General features: G+C 41.7%; 1 protein-coding gene across 1 annotated transcript in view; it reads right to left on the bottom strand.

Moving 5' to 3' along the window:
* Positions 1-21,034, bottom strand: part of RAD9B (RAD9 checkpoint clamp component B) — a 34,355-nt gene that overhangs the window by 9,209 nt on the left and 4,112 nt on the right. The window contains 10 exon segments of the mRNA XM_049787766.1: positions 1,921-1,933; positions 3,513-3,684; positions 3,686-3,733; positions 5,095-5,217; positions 6,086-6,150; positions 6,274-6,380; positions 16,392-16,506; positions 17,763-17,824; positions 17,827-17,899; positions 19,494-19,564. Of these exon segments, the coding sequence (XP_049643723.1) occupies positions 1,921-1,933; positions 3,513-3,684; positions 3,686-3,733; positions 5,095-5,217; positions 6,086-6,150; positions 6,274-6,380; positions 16,392-16,506; positions 17,763-17,824; positions 17,827-17,899; positions 19,494-19,564 (849 nt within the window).

Genomic DNA, 21,034 nt, shown 5'->3' with positions numbered 1-21,034 from the left:
CAAATGGCTCAGCCTGTACATTTAAAATGGTAAAACCACAAGTTCTAGAGGAAACATGAGATATGAATTATTTCTCTTCAACTTTTATGTAGGAAAAGGCTTTTTTAGTGGGTTTTGGGTCACACCTGGAAGTGTTCAGGGGTTACTCCTGGCTCTGTGCTCAAAAATCACTCGTGGCAGGCTCGAGGGAGCCTGTGGGATGCAGGGTTTCAAGCCACCATCCTTTTGCATACAAGGCAAACACCCTACCTCTATGTTATCTCTCTGGCCCAAAAAAGGCTTTTTTTTTTTTTTTTGTGTTTGTTTTTTTAGGAGAAGTGGATTAAGCCATGCCCACTGGTGCTCAGAAGACCATATGCAAAGACCAGCATTGAATTGAGTCAGCTGTGTGTGTGTGAGAGAGAGGGGCAAATACCTTATATATTGTACTACCTCCAGTGAGTCAATTTTGGGGGGATGGCTGGATTGGGGACCAAACCTGTTGGTGCTGAGACTTGGTCCTAGGTCTGCACTCAGATCACTCCTGATGGGATTAGGGGACCTATGCTGTGCTGGGGATGGAACCCAGTAAGTGAGAATATAATGAGAATTATTCATTCAGGGGCCATGAGGAAAAAGTACAAAGGAGAGAATGAGCTTATCTACTTAAAAGTTTTCATTTCCAGTGTGGCTAATGGTATAGCACCCAAAGTAAAGGAACAAAATAAGGATTTGCAGAAACCAAAATAGAAAATAGCCAGTAATGCTTACAGATGATTAATATAACTATTGAAATATGAGTGAGCAAAGACAAAGAATAACCTACATAATCTAAGAAACTAGTTTTGAATATTTGTTTCACGGCTAAAGACAAAATAGATTTTCACAACATAGTGTGTCTATAGTTAGTTTCTTTCTTTTCTTTTTTTTAGTTTTTGGGTCACACCCGGCGGTGCTCAGGGGTTACTGCTCAGAAATAGCTCCTGGCAGGCACGGGGGACCCTATGGGACACCGGGATTTGAACCAACCACCTTTGGTCCTGGATCGGCTGCTTGCAAGGCAACGCCGCTGTGCCATCTCTCCCGGCTCTATAGTTAGTTTCTAGGGTTATGGGCTGAGCAATTTTGAAACAATGTATTTTAAGATTGAACAATCAGTAATACTGGAGATAATTAAGGGCCCAATTTGTCTATGACCTAGGGAGTTAAAAACAAGAGAAGGGTGGGGGCTGCCATGAACCCTAGGGTGCTGATTTTAACTGGAGGTAGCAGTATGAATTCATGCACTTTCATATGCCTTCATATGAACAGATAGATACAATATGTGTGTATTTGTCAATACTGGATTAATTTTCTAGCCTGCTGGAAACAATGGAATCCCAGTATTCATGAAAGAACATTCTCAGCACCCAGAAATTGGTTTCCATATGCCGTATCCAAAGGAATTAGAGCTCATGGGACACTGGCCGATTCCAGGTCTGAAGCAGGAGAAACACAAGTAAATTCAGGAGACTGAATTATTTCAGATATACTTACAGTCTTTCAACTGTCTAACTCAATTCATATTTCCAAACCTAATAACGGCTGTAGCAAAACAAGCTTAAATAAAGGTTCAAAAAGTAAAGAAGAGTTAAAAAAATATATTGGAGATTTATCAAAGGGATCAACCTGAAGATGTTTCCAGTGGCCAAATATGGAGCAATTTGAATAGCAAAGTCAGTGATGATAATGAATTCTAATAGCTTCCCCAAATGGGCAATACTGCCCCCTGGGGGACACTGCAATGCTGGTGGCTTCAAATAATTATTTGTGCGCAATTGGGGCCATTTGTTAACTTAAAGAAGGTAGATTTCCAGGGGGCCCTGATTAACTTTCTGAAAAAGGAATAGTAGGTGAATTAAGTGTCGGAATCTCTGAAGTATAACCTATAGAATAAAATACCCGTAAGTGCATCCTGTTACAAATAACAAGTAGGAGAAGGGAAAACTTAGTTTCCTCTAATAAAAAGAGGTGCAATTGGAGCCTGAGAGAGAGCACAGCGGTGGGGCATTTGCCTTGCACTCGGCTGACCCAGAGGGACTTGGTCCAATTCCCGGCATCCCATATGGTCCCCCAGCCTGCTAGGGGCAATTTCTGAGTGTAGAGCCTGCGGACCCTTGAGCGTCACCTTGAGCGTCACCGGGTGTGGCCCTTGAAGCCAATCAGGTGCAATTAAGGGTTAATTAGAAATGTTGGAGACCAGAGTGATAGTAGTCGGTAGGGCACTTGTCTTGCATGTAGTTGACCCGAAATCTATCTCCAGCATCCCATATGGTCCCCTATGAGAGCAAGGAGTGAGAAGACCTGGGCACTTTTGGGAGGAATTACCCTCTCCCCAAATCAGGGGTTTTCTCTAATAAAAATAAAATAGGGCCAGAGAGTACAGGTGTTAGGCACTTGCCTTGCCTACAGCTAACCCTGGTAGGATCCCCAGACCTGTATGCAGTTCTCTGAACAAACACTCAGTGATTCCTGAGCACAGAGCAAGAAAATAAGATTGAAAATTTCACTTTTACAGTCATGCTTATTATTAATAAGAGGAATCTTGACATAGTACTGGGCACATAAGAAGTATTCAATAAACAGGCATCAACGTGACTAAGTGGAGTTTATTCATTTTAGTGCCTTCTGTGTAACATGAGATAATCACTTTTAAAATTACTCTTTTAAAAGCCTAATAATTTAAATGTCTCGTAATTCTAATCAAGTAGCTTAGATTTTCTAACCAAAACAACAGTAAAACAAGCATAAATAAGGTATTAACATAAACATGAAAAACTGGGACTATTAGGATGCGTCAGTTTGTTTCAATAAATATAATTTCATGTTTATTCTTCAATAAGATTTAACACTACTGCACTTTATGAAGCTTATGCAGTAAAACATTGACAACAGGCTCTTTTAACTGGTATCCTACATTCAAGAAATATGTAATGCTTCTTGGGATAAAAATTACATTTGTACTGCTACAGATAACAGTATTTTCTAGCCAAATTTGAAAAAAAAATAGAGGGGGCCGGGTGGTGGCGCTGAAGGTAAGGTGCCTGCCTTGCCTGCGCTAGCCTAGGACGGACCGCGGTTCGATCCCCCGGCGTCCCATATGGTCCCCCAAGAAGCCAGGAGCAACTTCTGAGCGCATAGCCAGGAGTAACCCCTGAGCGTCACAGGGTGTGGCCCAAAAACCAAAAAAAAAAAAAAAATAGAGAAGAAAACTTAGTTTAAAAGCATCTGACTTGGTGTATTTGATTCAAAGGTAAGTATATGCCAAACAAAGATAATTTATTAAAAGTAATGTGCAATTTAACTATTTTGATTAAACATTCTATAGAACAGTCAGTCTTTCCTTTATCTCAGACTGGCTTCACCTCTTCTCTGTCAAAAAGCAAGAAAACAATTCCATGATTTTGGTGGTGGGCAGGTGCAGAGAGATGCAAAGGGGTACAGGCGATACTTTTTGACTAAAATATGGCCTTGTCTTAAGGTCTTTCTTTTACCTTCTTGCCATACAGAGACCCTGGCTCTTCTGAGTTACTGACACTACTTTCTTGGACTTGACTACTGTTTCAATTTGTACTTTCCATTTCAGGGCTGCCACCATTTTCGAGTGTAGAGATATTTGTGAGTGTTTCACTGGCATAAAACCTTTTGTGAAACTTATTGGGTGTTTCTGGTTAAATTTTTGCCAGCCTTTGAATTGGAGCATATCAGATCTGACCTGAGGTATTAATAGAGATTAAATGAATTAACTGTTTGATTTTAAATGTATCTTTTTCTTTATTGAGATCATTGTGAATTACAAATCTTTCTCAGTTATATAAATGTATCTTTTATATAACTAAGAAAGCAATGTTGGATGATGGTGACAACACTGGTTTAGAAAATTAAATATGGAATTGAGAGGGTTGGGCCACACTTGGCAGGGGTTACTCAGGGATTACTACTGGCTCTGTGCTCAGAAATTGCTCCTGGCAGGCTTCAGGGGGACCATCTGGAATACTGGGGATTAACTAATCCCTGTCTGTCTTTCCTGGGTCGGATGCGTGCAAGGCAAATGCCCTACCTCTGTGCTATTGCTCCAGCCCCCAAATATGGAATTGTCGAATTTTCAGATTTATGGGGCTGGAAAGATATTACAACAGGTAAGGTGTTTGCCTTGCATGCTGCTGACTCAGGTTCAATCCCCAGGACAACAAATGGCTCCTGATCCCTGCCAGGAGTGATCCCTGATCACACAGGCAGGAGTAAGTCCTAAGCACTTGCAATATGGCCCCAAACCAAATAAGCAAAAAAGACAGATTTTAATTTTTCAGTAAAGGTGGAGGGAAGTTGACAGTGGTGATAGGCTTGGTGCTGGAACACAGTATACCTAAAACTCAACTAAAAACTTAATAAATCATGGTGTCTTAATAAAAGATTAAAAAATTAAATATTTAAATGAATTCTGGATAATAGTAAAGATAAACCATATTATTATATTTATTATATTAATTAAATTTGATATATATTATATTGTTAAAATCTGATTTAAGGAGAAAGGCCAATATCTAAAAGCAGTGATGCTTCTCCAGTTAATTTGGAGGCAGATAGCATTTGAACCCACATGCCATGGTGCTAGGATCAAGCTCCCTGCAATGCAAGTACTCGAACAGCTGTACTATCTCTTTGGCTCTAAAGTTAAGCATTTTTCTAGTTATTTTCCACATTAGGCAGAATTTATGATTTTTTTTTTGTTTTGTTTTGTTTTTGGGCCACACCCCGTGACGCTCAGGGGTTCTTCCTGGCTATGCACTCAGAAATCGCTCCTGGCTTGGAACCATATGGGATGCCGGGGATCAAACCTTGGTCTGTCCTAGGCTAGCTCTGCAAGGCAGATGCCTGACAGCTTGAGCCACAGCTTCAGCCCCTGATTTTCTAATTTTTTAATCAATTGGGGTTTTTTTGTACCTTTTGATTACCTTTCTTTGTTTTATTTTTTATTGTCAATTGTTTTCTAAATAAATGCCACGAGATATTTCAGAATAAGATTACAATAGTTCATTCCTAACCATTGGTTATAGCTTTAAAATGTGCCTTTACCTTCCTTGTCTTTGTGAAAGACACAGTGATTGTGGAGAAGACGCTCTACTTGGCTCATCATCTAAAGTGGCCAAAACAAAGTTAGCTTCCAGTAACATGTCATCAATACTTAAAGCCACAGGCCTAGGAAATCAGAAAAAAAATCACACTCATTATGTGATGAACACTGGGAAATGTCCAGAAAACAAAACTTACTCAGGAGTTAAAAACAGTAAAAGAAAAAAAACTTTTCATAAAATAATAGTCCTAAAACCTAAACACCAGAATCATCAAATCCAGTTTCATATACTGTACTGTTTTGTTTTGTTTTGAGGCCACACCCGGTGATGCTCAGGGGTTACTCCTGGCTATGCACTCAGAAATCGCTTCTGACTAGGGGGGGACCAGGTTCATGCTGGATTGGTTTCATGCAAGGCAAATGTCCTACCACTGTTCTATAGCTCCGGCCCCTCATATACTGTATTTATCTCAATCCATTCTCACTTGAAATTTTAAGTTTTGAGATGTGTTAAAAGCATGTATCCAGTGGGCCCGGAGAGATAGCACAGCGGTGTTTGCCTTGCAAGCAGCCGATCCAGTACCAAAGGTGGTTGGTTCGAATCCCGGTGTCCCATATGGCCCCCGGTGCCTGCCAGGAGCTATTTCTGAGCACACAGCCAGGAGTGACCCCTGAGCACTGCCGGGTGTGACCCAAAAACCAAAAACCAAAAAAAAAAAAAAAAGCATATATCCAGTGGATTTAACTTTTTAATCTGTATTAATTTCTAAGTATGAAATTTGTCACGTCAAATTTCTAAATATCATTTAGTGGAAGGTTATAAGTTTCTAAGCAAGATTACCAATTCTAAAACACCATGTTACAGTATCTTTCAAAATGATAGTTTGGTAAATGTTGCTAATAAAGTCAGGTACTCTAAGTGTGTTAATTTCAAAGTGATTCAACAGTTTTCATTACTAATATGTAGCAAAAGAAAGTTTTCAAAAGACCTACTTCCCAGGAAAATCAAAATGAATGGATATAGGTGCATGTAAAGCTTTTGAAAATGTCAGCATTCCCTAAAAGAAAAAAGCAAAGCATTTGAAATCTCTATTTTAAAAGAAACTATATCGAAAATCAATTAATGAATATTTTACAAATTATAGGTGAACTTCTAATTTTGACAATGACATTTATTTTACCTTTAATTCTTTGAAGCAAAATGTTATTTCAGTGTCAACTCCAATTTGAAAGAAATCAAATTCATCTGGACCAACAATCATTTCACTGTGTACAGAATTGTTCAAGTCTATTTCATATAGGAAAGTAAAGAATAAAATTAGTGTCTTGGGGGCCTGGAGAGATAGCATAGCGGTGTTTGCCTTGCAAGCAGCCGATCCAGGACCAAAGGTGGTTGGTTCGAGTCCTGGTGTCCCATATGGCCCCCCGTGCCTGCCAGGAGCTATTTCTGAGCACACAGCCAGGAGTAACCCCTGAGCACCACCGGGTGTGGCCCAAAAAAAAAATTAGTGTCTTGGGCTGGAGCAATAGCATAGCGGATAGGGCATCTGCCTTGCATATAGCTGATCTGGAATTGACCAGGTTCGATCCCTGGCATCCCATATGGTCTCCCGAGCTTGCTAGGAGCAATTTCTGAGTGTAGAGCCAGGAGTAACCCCCCACAAAATACAGTTCCTGAGGTATTTGTTTTAGATTCATGTTCCTTTGGTTTTGGGGCCAGGATGGGCGCACTTCTGGCTCTTCACTCAGGAATTACTTCTGGTGGTGCTTGGGGGACTATCTGGGGTGTCATGGATTGAACTGGATTGGCTGCCCTTAGTTAGTTAGTGCCCTTAGTGCAGAACCAGGAATAAAACCTGATCACAGCCAAGTGAAGGGTGTGGGGAGAAATTCTTTTATGTTCTTATTGCTATCAATGCCAAAAAAAAAAAAAAAGGCGTTTATGATAAAAATCTCAAACAATTTGTGCCAAAGATCCTTAAATTTTGTTTGTTTCGGGCCACACCCAGTGGCACTCAGGGATTGCCCCTGGCTCCAAACTCAGAAATCGCTCCTGGCTAGGGGGAGCAGACGGGATTCGGGGAACCTAATCGGCATCTGTCCTGGGTCAGCCAAGTGCTAGGCAAATGCCCTACAGCTGTGCTATCACTCCACCCACTAGATTTTTATTTTATTTTTTGCAGCAGGTTAAGGTGATATTTGGGCCGGGAACATCTGTGCTCATGGCTTACTCCTGTCTGTGATCAAGGACTCCTCCTAGGAGTAACCCCTCCTGGTAGTGACCATGTGCAGTGCTGAGGATGGAACAGAAGTTAGCTGCTAGCAAAGCAAGCATCTTACTTTCTAAACCATCTCTCTGGCCTTCCTACAAGTTTACTTGATATTAAAACTCCTGATTTAAACATGCCTTAATATCTCCATTCTCTTTAGAATAACTTGGAAGATAGTACAACAGGTAAAGCACTTTAAATCACTTTGTCCTACCTGGGTTCAGTCCCTAACACCCTATATATATTCCCAGCCCACCAGTAGTGATCCATGAGCACAGACACATGAGGCCCAAAAAGCTAAAACAAACAAAAGAAATAACCATCTCTGCAGCTGGAGAGAACTCAGTGAGCTGGAACATGGTTTTTTGTTTTGTTTTGTTTTTCGGGCCACACCCATTTGATGCTCAGGGGTTACTCAGAAATTACCCCTGGCTTGGGGGGACCATATGGGATGCCGGGGATCGAACCGCGGTCCTTCCTTGGCTAGCACTTGCAAGACAGACACCTCACCTCTAGCGCCACCTCACCGGCCCCAGAACATGGTTTTTCATACAGGAGGCTTAGATTCGATTCCTGGCACCACACAGGTACAGCCCTGGAGGTCCTCAGCATTCCTGAGGTGTTTGGGTGTCTCCAGCAGAGCAGAGCTGCAGCACTGCATCCTCAGGCCCTTGTGCTGAACTGATGGCCCCTGGACACCCTAAGAACTACTTGGGTAGTTAGCCCCCCCCCCAAATAAAGATGTTCCCAAAAGAGAAGAGCAGAGTAAAAACATTGCTTTCACTTCAACAGTGGTGTAACAAAGCAATAAAAGGCAAAAGAAGGGGCCAGAAAGATTGCACTGTGTAGGGCATTTGTCTTGCATACAGTCAACCCAGGACGGATGGTGGTTCCTTTTCCTTCGTCCCATATGGTCTCCTGAGCCTGCCAGGAGCGATTTCTGAGCGCAGAGCCAGGGTAACCCCTTAGCACTGCTGGGTGTGACCCAAAAACAAACAAAAAAACACCTTTAGACAAGTCATGGATCTAGTTTATTAATTTGAAACGCCCTTAATGGCTAAGGATGTTGAGCATCCTCTTACGTGCTTACTGGCCATTTGTAAATCATGGGGAAATTGTCTATTCAAATCCTTTGCTCATTTTTTAGTATTTATCTTTCTTATCGCATTAGAAGTTCTAGACTACTGTTTCTAGGGGTGGGGTATGGACACTCCTGTAGGTGCTTAGAGTCCAGTATGTAGGGCCAGGATGGACCATGGAATGGCTACATGCAAGGCAAGCACCTTACCTCCTTTACCTCCTGTATTATCTCTCTTTACTTATCCTACTTTTGAAATTGACATGTTTGATGAAAATGAGATTCTTAGCTCTAGACAGCTGAACAGCCTGGAGTGAATACTTTGCATGGAGCAGAAATGCTTTCAATTCTTGGCACCACATGGTCCCCCAAATATTGCCAAGCGCAACCCCAGGCACAAAGTCAGGAGCACCAATGCAGCATAGTCCCTCCAAAAAATTAATTTGGGGGGCCGGGCGGTGGCGCTAGAGGTAAGGTGCCTGCCTTGTCTGCGCTATCCTTGGATGGACCACAGTTTGATCCCCCGGCGTCCCATATGGTCCCCAAGCCAGGAACGACTTCTGAGCATAGCCAGGAGTAACCCCTGAGCGTCACCGGGTGTGGCCCAAACCCCCCCCTCAAAATGAATTTGGTAGTTTTTTCTTACCCATCTCTTCCCCATTACCAAGTGCCATGACAGGAGGATCAGGAAGTAGACAGAAGGAATTCATGGTGGAGAAACCAGACCTGCTAGCAACTTGGAAGTGAGTCTTCAAAGGCCTCCTGACAGGCAACTAGGCAATGAGGCTCCCCAAGGATAGTTTTCAGATGACAGAACACAGCCCTGGCTACCAACTTAATTTCAACTTATCTTCAACCCAGAGCCACTGAGCCAGAAGCATCCAATTAAATGCACCATGCCTATGAAGTGATAAATGCCTTATTTTTTTCCAGGGAGGGTTGGACAGGGCACACATGGCAGAGCTCAGGGCTTACTCCTGGCTCTGTACTTAGGGATCATTCCAGCAGAGCCCAAGGGATGACATGGGGTGCTAGGGATTTAGCCTGGGTAGGTAAAAAGCCAAGCACCCTATCCACTGTTGTATTGCTCCAGCCCCTAAATGTTCTTTTTTGTTTGTTTCTTTGTTTGTTTTGGGCCACACCTGTTTGATGCTCAGGGGTTACTCCTGGCTAAGCGCTCAGAAATTGCCCCTGGCTTGGGGGGACCATATGGGACGCCGGGGGATCGAACCTCGGTCCTTCCTTGGCTAGTGCTTGCAAGGCAGACACCTTACGTCTAGCGCCACCTCTCTGGTCCCACCTAAATGTTTTTTTAAGGCTGTAAGTTATTTGTTGTGAAACGAGTTGCAATACACTGTTGTATGGTTAATTAGCAGCATTATTTGTGATAGTAAAAAGTTGGAAACAATCTATGTTCCCACTAATAGAATAATGGGTAAATTACAGCTTACTGTACAATGAAAATCTATGTCATCATTAAAAGAATCAGTTTATTTGGGGCCAGAGAGATAGCATGGAGGTAAGGCGTTTGCCTTTCATGCAGGAGGTCATCAGTTCGAATCCCAGCGCCCCATATGGTCCCCTGTGCCTGCCAGGAGCAATTTCTGAGCCTGGAGCCAGGAATAACCCCTGAGCACTGCTGGGTGTGACCCAAAAACCACACACACACACACACACACACACACAATCAGTTTATTTAAATGTATTGACATAGAAACTTAACCAAGTTGTCAAGCAATATCAGTGATATATTTTCTTTGAAAAAATAAAAACTATATAGATGTAATGTGATATCATTTTGATAGGGACAAATAAAGAGACCTTAATAGTTACAAGAGGGCCCAGAGAGATAGCACAGTGGCGTTTGCCTTGCAAGCAGCCGATCCAGGACCAAAGGTGGTTGGTTCGAATCCCGGTGTCCCATATGGTCCCCCGTGCCTGCCAGGAGCTATTTCTGAGCAGATAGCCAGGAGTAACCCCTGAGCACCGCCAGGTGTGGCCCAAAAAAAATAGTTACAAGAGGGGCCCTGGTGGTGGCGCTAAAGGTAAGGTGCCTGCCTTGCCTGCGCTAGCCTTGGACGGACCGCGGTTCGATCCCCCGGTGTCCCATATGGTCCCCCAAGCCAGGAGCAACTTCTGAGCACATAGCCAGGAGTAACCCCTGAGCGTTACCGGGTGTGGCCCAAAAACCAAAAAAAAAAAAAAAATAGTTACAAGAAAAGAAAGCATAATAGCTTCATAGATTGATTATAACTAGAAGACAAATTTTTAACAGATATTATCCTTGCCAACTAGAGCTAGTAAGAAAAATTATTTTTAGATAAAGCTTACAATATTATTATTTTATCACAGTTGACAAAATATAAATACAAAATTTTTTACATTTGTTTATAAATTTTAGATCTACATCAAGGATCATATATTGCTTTTCTAACTTAAAAATTAATAGCACACTCCAGTTTGAAGATTGGCCAACATTTCAACCTGAGATATGTACTTTCTGCTTTTCCTCCACAGGAGAAGTTCGTGTTCTCTCTTGAACATACATCTCTCTCTTTTTCTTCCTTTCTCTAATTTTTTCTGAATAAAACTATTTTAGTTGAAGACAGTATTAATAAAGATAACATCCTTTGGCTCACAAAATAATCCATGTTTAATATTACAGTTTCACTGAAAAATTGAGTGTACTTTCACTGACAAACAGAAGGGAGGCCTTGTTCATTTTATAGACAAAAAATAAAAAGAGAATACTAAGGAATAAAATCAGTTTACATCAAAATATTAAATCAAAATGTTAAAAATGTGGGGCCAGGGGGCCAGGCGGTGGCGCTAGAGGTAAGGTGCCTGCGCTAGCCTTGGACGGACCGCGGTTTGATCCCCCGGTTTCCCATATGGTCCCCCAAGCCAGGAGTGACTTCTGAGCGCATAGCCAGGAGTAAGCCCTGAGCGGCACCGGGTGTGGCCCAAAAACCAAAAAAAAAAAAAAATGTGGGGCCAGAGACATAACACAGTGGGTGGGTTGTTTGACTTGCATGTGGCCAACCTGGGTTCAGTTGCTGGCATCCTATATGGTCCCCTGAGCCTATCAGGAGTGATTTCTGAACACAGAGTAAGGAGTAATCCCTGAGCACTGCCAGGTGTGACCCAAAAACGAAAAGAAATCCAGGAGATTAATTATTTATGCTGTAGACATACTACATTCAGAAAAATAACTGAATTAATTACCTTGGTTGAATCATAATTGTATTAGAACATAGATTATTTTTAAAAATAACTTGCAAGTGCTGACTTTCTTGAAAATACATATTATGAGTTCTTTTAATACCTTTGAAAGAATAAAATAACCTGTTAATATTTTGTTTGTTTTTGAGGCCACACAGACAATGCTCAAGGATACACCAAACTTGGTGCTTGGGGACTACTCTGGCAGAGCTCGAAAGACCCTGAAGTTCCAGGGATCAGACCCAGGCTTCTTTTTTTTTTTTTTTTTTTTTTTTTGGTTTTTGGGTCACACCTGGCAGTGCTCAGGGGTTATTCCTGGCTCCAGGCTCAGAAATTGCTCCTGGCAGGCACAGGGGACCATATGGGGCGCCGGGATTCGAACCGATGACCTCCTGCATGAAAGGCAAACGCCTTACCTCCATGCTATCTCTCCGGCCCCAGACCCAGGCTTCTTACAAGCAAGTCACACATTCAGCCCATTGAGCTATCTTTGCAGTTCTTGTTAATAATTTTTTTTTAATTTTTGGTTTATTTTAATTTTTGGGCCACATCCTGTGGTGCTCAGGGGTTATTCCTGGTTATGCACTCAGAAATTGCTCGTGGCAGGCTCGGGGAACCATATGGAAAGCTGGATTAAACCCAGGTCTGTCCTGGGTTGGCCATGCAAATGCCTTACCACTGTGCTATCACTCCAGCCCCTCTTGGTAATAGATATATATATATATATACATATATATAAATATAAATATAAATATATATATATTTGGGTTTTGGGTCACACCCAGTAGCACTCAAGGGTTACACCTGGATCTATGCTCAGAAATCGCTCCCGGCAGATTCGGGGGACCATATGGGATGCCAGGATTCAAACCACTGTCCTTCTGCATGCAAGGCAAATGCCTTACCTCCATGCTATCTCTCCGGCCCTAATAATTATTTTTTTAACATTAAGATAGAACTTTGGGGCCGGAGAGATAGCACAGCAGTGTTTGCCTTCTAAGCAGCCGACCCAGATCCTAAGATGGTTGGTTCGAATCCTGGCATCCCATATGGTCCCGTGCCTGCCAGGAGCTATTTCTGAGCATATAGCTAGGAGTAACCTCTGAGCATAGCCGGGTGTGGCCCCACCCCCCCAAATAAAGATAGAACTTTAATTAAACATATTCCACTGGTAATTTGTTGTTGTATGTTATAAATCACCAAAATAAATGAGAAACCCTAAAGACGTCTGGAAGCCACTAAAAATTTATGACCCTTCAGACAAGGGAAATGGGAACACTAGACTCACCAATTAGTTACTTTTAAGAAGCCATGCATTCATCATTCATTCACTCACCTATTCACCAAATAGTTATTGCATTGTTACTGTGTCCCAAGTCCAGTAGTTTTTTTTTTCGTTTATTTTGTTTTTTATAAAAGTTGAAATGTAGTAATGTGTGTGTGAGAAAATTCTGAGTATGGGGCCAGAGAGATAGCATGGAGGTAGGGCATTTGCCTTGCATGCAGAAGGACGGTGGTTCGAATTCCGGCATCCCATATGGTTCCCTGTGCCTGTCAGGGGCGATTTATGAGCACAGAGCCAGGAGGAACCCCTGAGCGCTGTCAGGTGTGACCCAAAAACCAAAAAGAAAAAAAAAAAGAAAATTCTGGGACTCCCTGAAGATTCTATCATGTTTTTTGTGAGAGAGGAAGTCTGAAATCCAGGTTCTTTATTTTCCTCTCTTTAATGATTCTTCAGAACTCCCAGAAGCTTTATCAATTTGATTACCAACTTGCTTAAAGGGTAAATATTATATTGATTCTTTTAGCACCAACATTTTTTAATTTTGAGTTCTGGAAGACCCGGCATCTCTTTTATATTACTAACTTTAATATATTAATATATTTATATAAAAATATCTTATGGTTCACTCAAGTACCATCACGAGTGATTCCTGAGTAAAGAACTAGGAGTAACCCCTGAGCATCATAGAGTGCACTCTACAAACCAAAATAAAGTAATTAATTTTTAAAACAAAGAAAAAAAACGACAGGAAGTATTAATAGGTAAAGAACTTTTAGGTGCTATAACTTAGACATTTCAGTAGACTCAAAATTGTATGTACATTATATGTACCTGTTTATGCTGCCTGGAACTTAGTACTGACTGATGAAATTTACTTTATAAATTTCCAGTGTCTCCAAGCTGTCCTCCCTATGGCTGTTTGAAGAACGTTTTGCTTATACCCTTTAGCAGTAACAAGTGAGGTATCCAGAAGTTATGTGATTTTTAAGTAGCAATAACTACCATAGAATTCTTTTTGTTTTAGAATTCTTAATACTATGCATATTTGAGGGTTCAAGTCTAAACCCTAAGTAGCAATATTTACAACAAAGCTCAACAGTGACTTTCTACTGAATTCTGAGTGATGTGCTTATCTTAATAATTTTAAAGAACAGTTTAACAGATTAAAAAATCTTTAGGGGGGCGGAGCAGTAGCACAGCAGTAGGATACTTGCCTTGCACACGCTAATCCAGGACAGACCTCAGTTCGATCCCCAGCGTCCCATATGGAACCCCAAGACAGGAGCGATTTCTGAGTGCATAGCCAGGAGTAACCCTGAGAGTCACTGGGTGTGGCAAAAAACAAAACAAAACAAAACAAAAAAACCCAAAAACATCTTTAGGGTCTCAGCAATAATGAGGTAGGGCATTTGCCTTGCATGTGGCCTGATACAGGCCTGATCCCCAGGAAATCCATAAAGTTCTCCAAGCCCCTACAGCTGTGCTATCTCTCCAACCGCACCTCAGAACCTTTATATAGCACAGATGAGGGTATGCAGAAAAGAAACAACAATTACTCAAACAGAGCTCTGTGGTGTGTGTGTGTGTTGGGGTTGAAGTGGGGGAAACTGGACAATGGTGGAGTAACGCTGACAATGGTAAAGGGTTGTGTGGTGTTGGTGTGTGTATATATATATATGTATATATATAATTTATATATATATATAATTTTTTTCTTGGGGCACACCTGGTGGCGCTCAGGGGTTACTCCTGGCTCTGTGCTCAGAAAATTGTTCCTGGCAGGCTCGAGGGACCATATGGGATGCCAGGAATCAAACCTGGGCCTGTTCCAGGTCAGCAGCATGCAAGGCAAACACCCTACCACTGTGCTATCACTCTGGCCTCCATGTTGGGATATTTTATACAAGAATGACACTTTGCCATTATCAATATTGTAAATCATGGTGCCTAAAAAACGTTTTTTTTAGAGAAAGAAAATGGACTGGATCGATAGCACATCTGGTAAGGTATTTGCCTTGCACATGGCAGACCTGGGTACAATCTCCGGAATCCCATATGGTGCTCCAAGCCTGCCAGGAGTGATTTCTAAGTTCAGAGCCAAGAATAATGCCTGAGTGCAGAGTCAAGAGAAAAGCCAAAATATTGCTGGTCCAAAAACAATAATAACAACCATAAAAGAAAATACCAATTGGGCCGGAGAAATAACTTGGAGGTAGGATGTTTGCCTTCCATGTAGAAGGACGGTGGTTCAAATCCCAGCATCCCATATAGTCCTCTGAGCCTGCCAGGAGCAATTTCTGAGTGTAGAGCCAGGAGGAACCCCTAAGCGCTGCTAGGTGTGACCCAAAAACCAAAAACCAAAAAAAACAAAAAACAAAAAAAACCCCAATCATCTCATAATACTCTATAACAAGAATAATATTTTTCGATTATTTACAACTTCAACCCAAAACCACACAGATTCTTTTAAATTTATTTATTTGTTTGCTTGTTTTGGGGCCATATCCAGTGGTGCTCATGGGTTACTCCTGGCTCTGCGCTCAGAAATCATCTCTGACAGGCTCAGGAGATCATATGGGATGTAGGGATAGAACCCAGATCAAACATGTGCAAGGCAAATGCCCTATCCACTGTGTAATAGCTCCAGCCATCTTTTAAATTTATTTTTGACTTTTGTTTTTATTTTGACATAGAAATGCTCAAGGTTTACTTCTGAATCTGCACTCAGGGATTACTCCTGGTAGTGTCAGGAAATCATATGGAGTATCAGGGACTGAACCCAGGTTGACTGGGTGGCTTTGTCCACTGTCCTGTCTTGCCAGCCCCAAACTACACAGATTATAAGCAATAATGCAATGGAATTCATGGCATCTAGTTTGAATAGTCTTAACTTGAAAAAAAAATTGGGGCCAGAGAAACGGTATAGCGTGTAGAGTACTTGCCTTGTATGTAGCCCATCTGAGTTCAATATCTGGTACCCCAGATGGTCCCCCTAGGCCTGCCAGGAGTGAGCCTTAAATGCAGAGTCAGGAGTAAGCCATGCATACCACTGTGTGTGTCCTTCAAACAAGCAAACAAACAACTCAAGCAATAATTTGATACAAACACTTCCTTACATGGGTCCTTCCATAGGTGATCTCTAGAACCAAATATACTCCCTGCCCACTTACACACACCCTCCCCCATCCCCAACACCGCCTCTGTGATCCAAGCCCTTATCCTACTCCTGCCAAATAAAAACATTTAATTTGGGAGCTGAAGTGATAGCCAAATGATAGGGTGTTTGTCCTGCATGCGGCTGACCCAGGTTTGATTCCCAGCATCCTGAGCCTGCCAGGAGCAATTTCTGAGTGCAGAGACAAGGAGTAACCCATGAATGCTGCAAGGTGTGGCCCAAAAACAAAAACAAAAAATAAATAAAAATATAATTTTAATTATACCCACCATGTTTGCAAAAGAACTAAACAATTACTTTGCAATTATCAGATCTGGTGAATATCTTGCACTTTTCTACATTTCTTTCATGGAAATTCAGACATTTAAAGATGGGCAGAATTGACTGTAACAAATATAGAACAGTAAATAGTTAATTTGGTTATCAGGTTTGTTTGGGGGGCAGTTAGCAAACTTATGTTAGTTTGTTTTTTTTTTCTTTTTGGGTCACACCCTGTGATGCTCAGGGTTTACTACTGGCTAGCAGCTCAGAAATCACTCCTAACTTGGGAGACCATATGGGACACCAGAGATCAAACCAAGGTCTGTAATAGATTGGCCACATGCAAGGCAAATGCCCTACCACTGTGCTATTCCTCGGCCCCCATGTTAGTTATTTTTATTTATTTATTTATTTATTTATTTATTTATTTATTTATTTATTTATTTATTTTTTGGTTTTTGGGCCGCACCCAGCGGTGCTCAGGGGTTACTCCTGGCTATCTGCTCAGAAATAGCTCCTGGCAGGCACAGGGGACCATATGGGACACCGGGATTCGAACCAACCACCTTTGGTCCTGGATCGGCTGCTTGCAAGGCAAACACCGCTGTGCTATCTCTCCGGGCCCTATTTTTATTATTTTTATTTTTTATTTTTACTTTTTTTTTTGGTTTTTAGGTCACACCCGGCCACGCTCAGCGGCTACTCCTGGCTCTACGCTCAGAAATCACTCCTGGTAGGCTCAGGGGACCATATGGGATGCCAGGATTCGAACCACTATCCTTCTGCATGCAAGGCAAACACTTTGCCTCCATGCTATCTCTCTGGCTCTCATGTTAGTTATTTTTAACGAGAGATTTATTGGTGGGGGGGTTGGGCCACACCCAGCGGTGCTCAGGGATTACTCCTGGCTCTGTACTCAGAAATCACTCCTGCCAGGCTTGGGGACTATAGGATGCCAGGGATAGAACCCAGATTGGCCACATGCAAGGCAAACACCCTATCTGCTGTGCAATTGCTCCGGCCCCTTGAATGAGAGATTTTATCTCCATAAATGAATAAACTTGTCTTATATATCATTCAAACCAAAATAAATTAAGTATAGAATGATTCTACAACCTATATAACAAATATTTATATAAGATTTATAAATAAGGGGCCAGAGTGATAGCACAGCGGTGAGGCATTTGCCTTGCATGTGGCCAACATAGGAACAACCCCGGTTCGAATCCAGCATCCCATGTGGTCCCCCAAGCCTGCCAGGAGCAACTTCTGAGCGCATAGCCAGGAGTAGCTCCTGAGCACTGCCAAGTGTGACCAAAAACCCAAAAATAAAAGATTTATAAATAAATACTTATAAAATTAGGATCATTTATATTTACTTTCATTCCCAACTGGCAATTTAAATTCAGTGTTGCATTATTATCCATTGTTGACCATTGATATGTTGAAAAAACACAGGAAAGAAGAGAACACAGCCATATGCTGACCAGCAGGAGTTCTCAGACCTTAAAGCAAGCTGAAAAGATAAAATATTATAAGATACAATTTAGGATGAAATTGGGGCTGGAGGAGCGGTGGCACAGTGGTAGGGCATTTGCTTTGCACGTGCTAACCTAGGACAGACTGCAGTTTGATCCCCTGGCATCCCATATGGTCCTCCAAGCCAGGAACGATTTTTGAGCACATATCCAGGAGTAATCCAGGTGTAGATCACCAGGTGTGGCCCAAAAACAAACAAACAAAAAAAGGAGAAAATCAAGTTCCTTTAAATTATTGTGTTTTTGGTTTTTTTTTGTTTGTTTGTTTTTTGGGCCACACACACCCAGTGATGCTCAGCTGTTACTACTGGCTATATGCTCAAAAATCACTCCTAGCTCAGGGGACCATATGGGATGCCAGGGATCAAACCCAGGTCTGTCCTGGGTCAGCCATGTGCAAGGCAAACGCCCTATGGCTGCATTATCACTCTGGCCCCTCTTTTAAATTATTGATTTAAAATAATATTATGTAGGAAATAAAGAAGAAAAAATATTATGTTGAACAATTAACATGTTCAAAATGTCATGTTAATAGTGTTAATGAACTATAATTATGAAATATATCACATGAACAGCATTATAGTGTATTGAATTTGTTAATGTGTGTATATATACACACACATATAAATTGATCCCTCTCCCAAAATTTTTTTGGTCTACATCTGGCAATGTTGAGGGGTTACTCCTGGCTCTGCACTCAGGAATAAATATCCTGGTGGGCTTGAAGGACCATATGGGATTCTGGGGATCAAACCAAGGTTGACTGCATGCAAGGCAAGTGCACCTTATCTGTTATACTTTCTTTCCAACCTGCCCTCTCCTAATTTTAAGGATAAAAATTTATTTCAATTAATTCAGTATCAGAGAAATAGCACAGAAGGTATGGTGCTTGCCTTGCGTGGGGCTGACATAGGTTCAGTTTCTAGCACATATGTGATCACACAGCAATGCCAGGAGTAATCCCTGAGCACAGAATCAGGAGTAAGCTCTGAGCATTGCAGGTTATGGCCCCAAAGCATCCCTGAAAATTAGAGTCAGGAGTAAACCTTGAGCATCACACGGTGTTCCCTCCCACAGAAAATAAAACAAAACAATAAAAACCCAAAGGGTTCAGGACCCACAGAATATTTCAGGTCACACCTAATTTATGGACTAGTCCATGATTTTTGGTTGAAATTAACTGAGTTTTGGGGAGGGAGGGGAAAAAAAGAAATTAACTGATGTTTTGTTTGTTTCTTTTTGGAGGGGAGGGCCACACCCAGCAGCGCTCAGGGGTTATTACTGGCTCTGCACTCAGAAATTGTTCCTGGCAGACTCAGGGGACCATATGGGATGCCGGGGATCGAACCTGGGTCCGTTCCGGGTCAGCAGCATTCAGGGCACCCTACCACCGTGCTATCTCTCTGCCCCCTGAAATTAACTGAGTTTTATGCATGATACTAAAGTTTACTATGCCCTAAATATTCAGATATATATAGAAAAGATGAGTGGTACAATGATCATTTCAGTTTCTGGATTACTTAATATCAGGATTTTAACCTTAATAGGCCTATTAGTTAATATTTTACTTACACCCTTTTCAGTTGTATCTAACCACAGTTCATCACTAACTCGTGACACAGCTTGAACTGCTTTTCCAAATGCTGTGGAGAAACAGAAAAGTGCTACTTACATATTTATCTAACAATGAAAATAAATAATAAGACTATTCAGCGTTCACAGTACTCAAGATAAATAAGTAAAGAACAATGCTTTATAGATTAATGCTACATTAATTAGTAAAATACACTTGACAAAATGCCATGTAATAAGAGCTCCATAAACTCATTCAGTAAGTGTAAAACATGATAAAACACACTTCAGTACCTTTTAATAAAGGTTAGAATGGGATGAAATATTGTTATGATATGGCATGGTATCATTAATGTTCTTATAAACCTGAATAAAATATTGCAAATAGATCCTATGCTTTTACTATAACACAGAGCTAATATGGAAAACCACTTTCCATACTAATGCTTTTTTTGTTTGTTTGTTTGTTTTGTTTTTTGGGTCACACCTGGCAGCGCTCAGGGGTTACTACTGGCTCTACACTCAGGAATCACCCCTGGCAGGCATAGGGGACCATATGGGATGCCGGGATTGGAACCACCGTCCTTCTGCTTGGAAGGCAGACGCCTTATCTCCAGGCTATCTCTCCGGCCCCACTAACGTTTTTTTTTTTTTTTTTTTTTTTTAAATAAACATCTCTGGGCCCGGAGAGATAGCACAGCGGCGTTTGCCTTGCAAGCAGCCGATCCAGGACCAAAGGTGGTTGGTTCGAATCCCGGTGTCCCATATGGTCCCCCGTGCCTGCCAGGAGCTATTTCTGAGCAGACAGCCAGGAGTAACCCCTGAGCACTGCCGGGTGTGGCCCCCCAAAACAAAAAAAAAAAAAAAAAAACATCTCTTACATTCCCCCATCTCCCAGAAGTGTGAAAATAGAGCATGGAGAAGTTGGTGTAAACTATTTATTACCCCCTTTTTCTTTTTTAAAAATTGAATTTAAAATTTTGGGTTTTTGTATTTTTGGCCACACCCGGCAGCACTCAGTGGTTACTCCTGGCTCTGCACTCAGAAGGCTTTGGGGACCATATGAGATGCTGGAATTGAACCCCGGGTTGGATGCATGCAAGGCAAATGTCCTATCTGCTGCTATTACTTCAGCCCCATGAATAAAATGTTTAAATGGAATCACCAAGAGTTAAGTTGTTCATGATTGAGTTTCAGTCATAATGTGTGTTCTAACACCCATCTCTTCATACTGCATATTTCCTGCCACCAATCTCCTGCTGCCAATGTCCACAGTCTGAACCCCTACCCCACCTTCCAAGGTTTTAATAGGGCTGGAAAAGTCAGCCAAAAGGCAGGACTACATGTGTGACATGCTTGGGGCCCTGGTTAGCTTCCCAACACCTCAGATTCTCCCAGTGCATCAGATGGTGGTCCAGGGTAAGCAATAGTATAGAAGGTAGGGTGCTTGCCTTACATGTGACATCCAATGTGGTCCCAGAGCATAGCCAGGAGTAATTCCTGAGAGCAAAGGCAAGAGCAACTCCTAAGTATTGCCAGGT

Source organism: Suncus etruscus, chromosome 15, assembly GCF_024139225.1.
Source record: "Suncus etruscus isolate mSunEtr1 chromosome 15, mSunEtr1.pri.cur, whole genome shotgun sequence".
Classification (NCBI taxonomy): Eukaryota; Metazoa; Chordata; class Mammalia; order Eulipotyphla; family Soricidae; genus Suncus; species Suncus etruscus.
The sequence above is the reverse complement of the archived record's forward strand: the minus strand, read 5'-3'. Positions and strand labels throughout refer to the sequence as shown.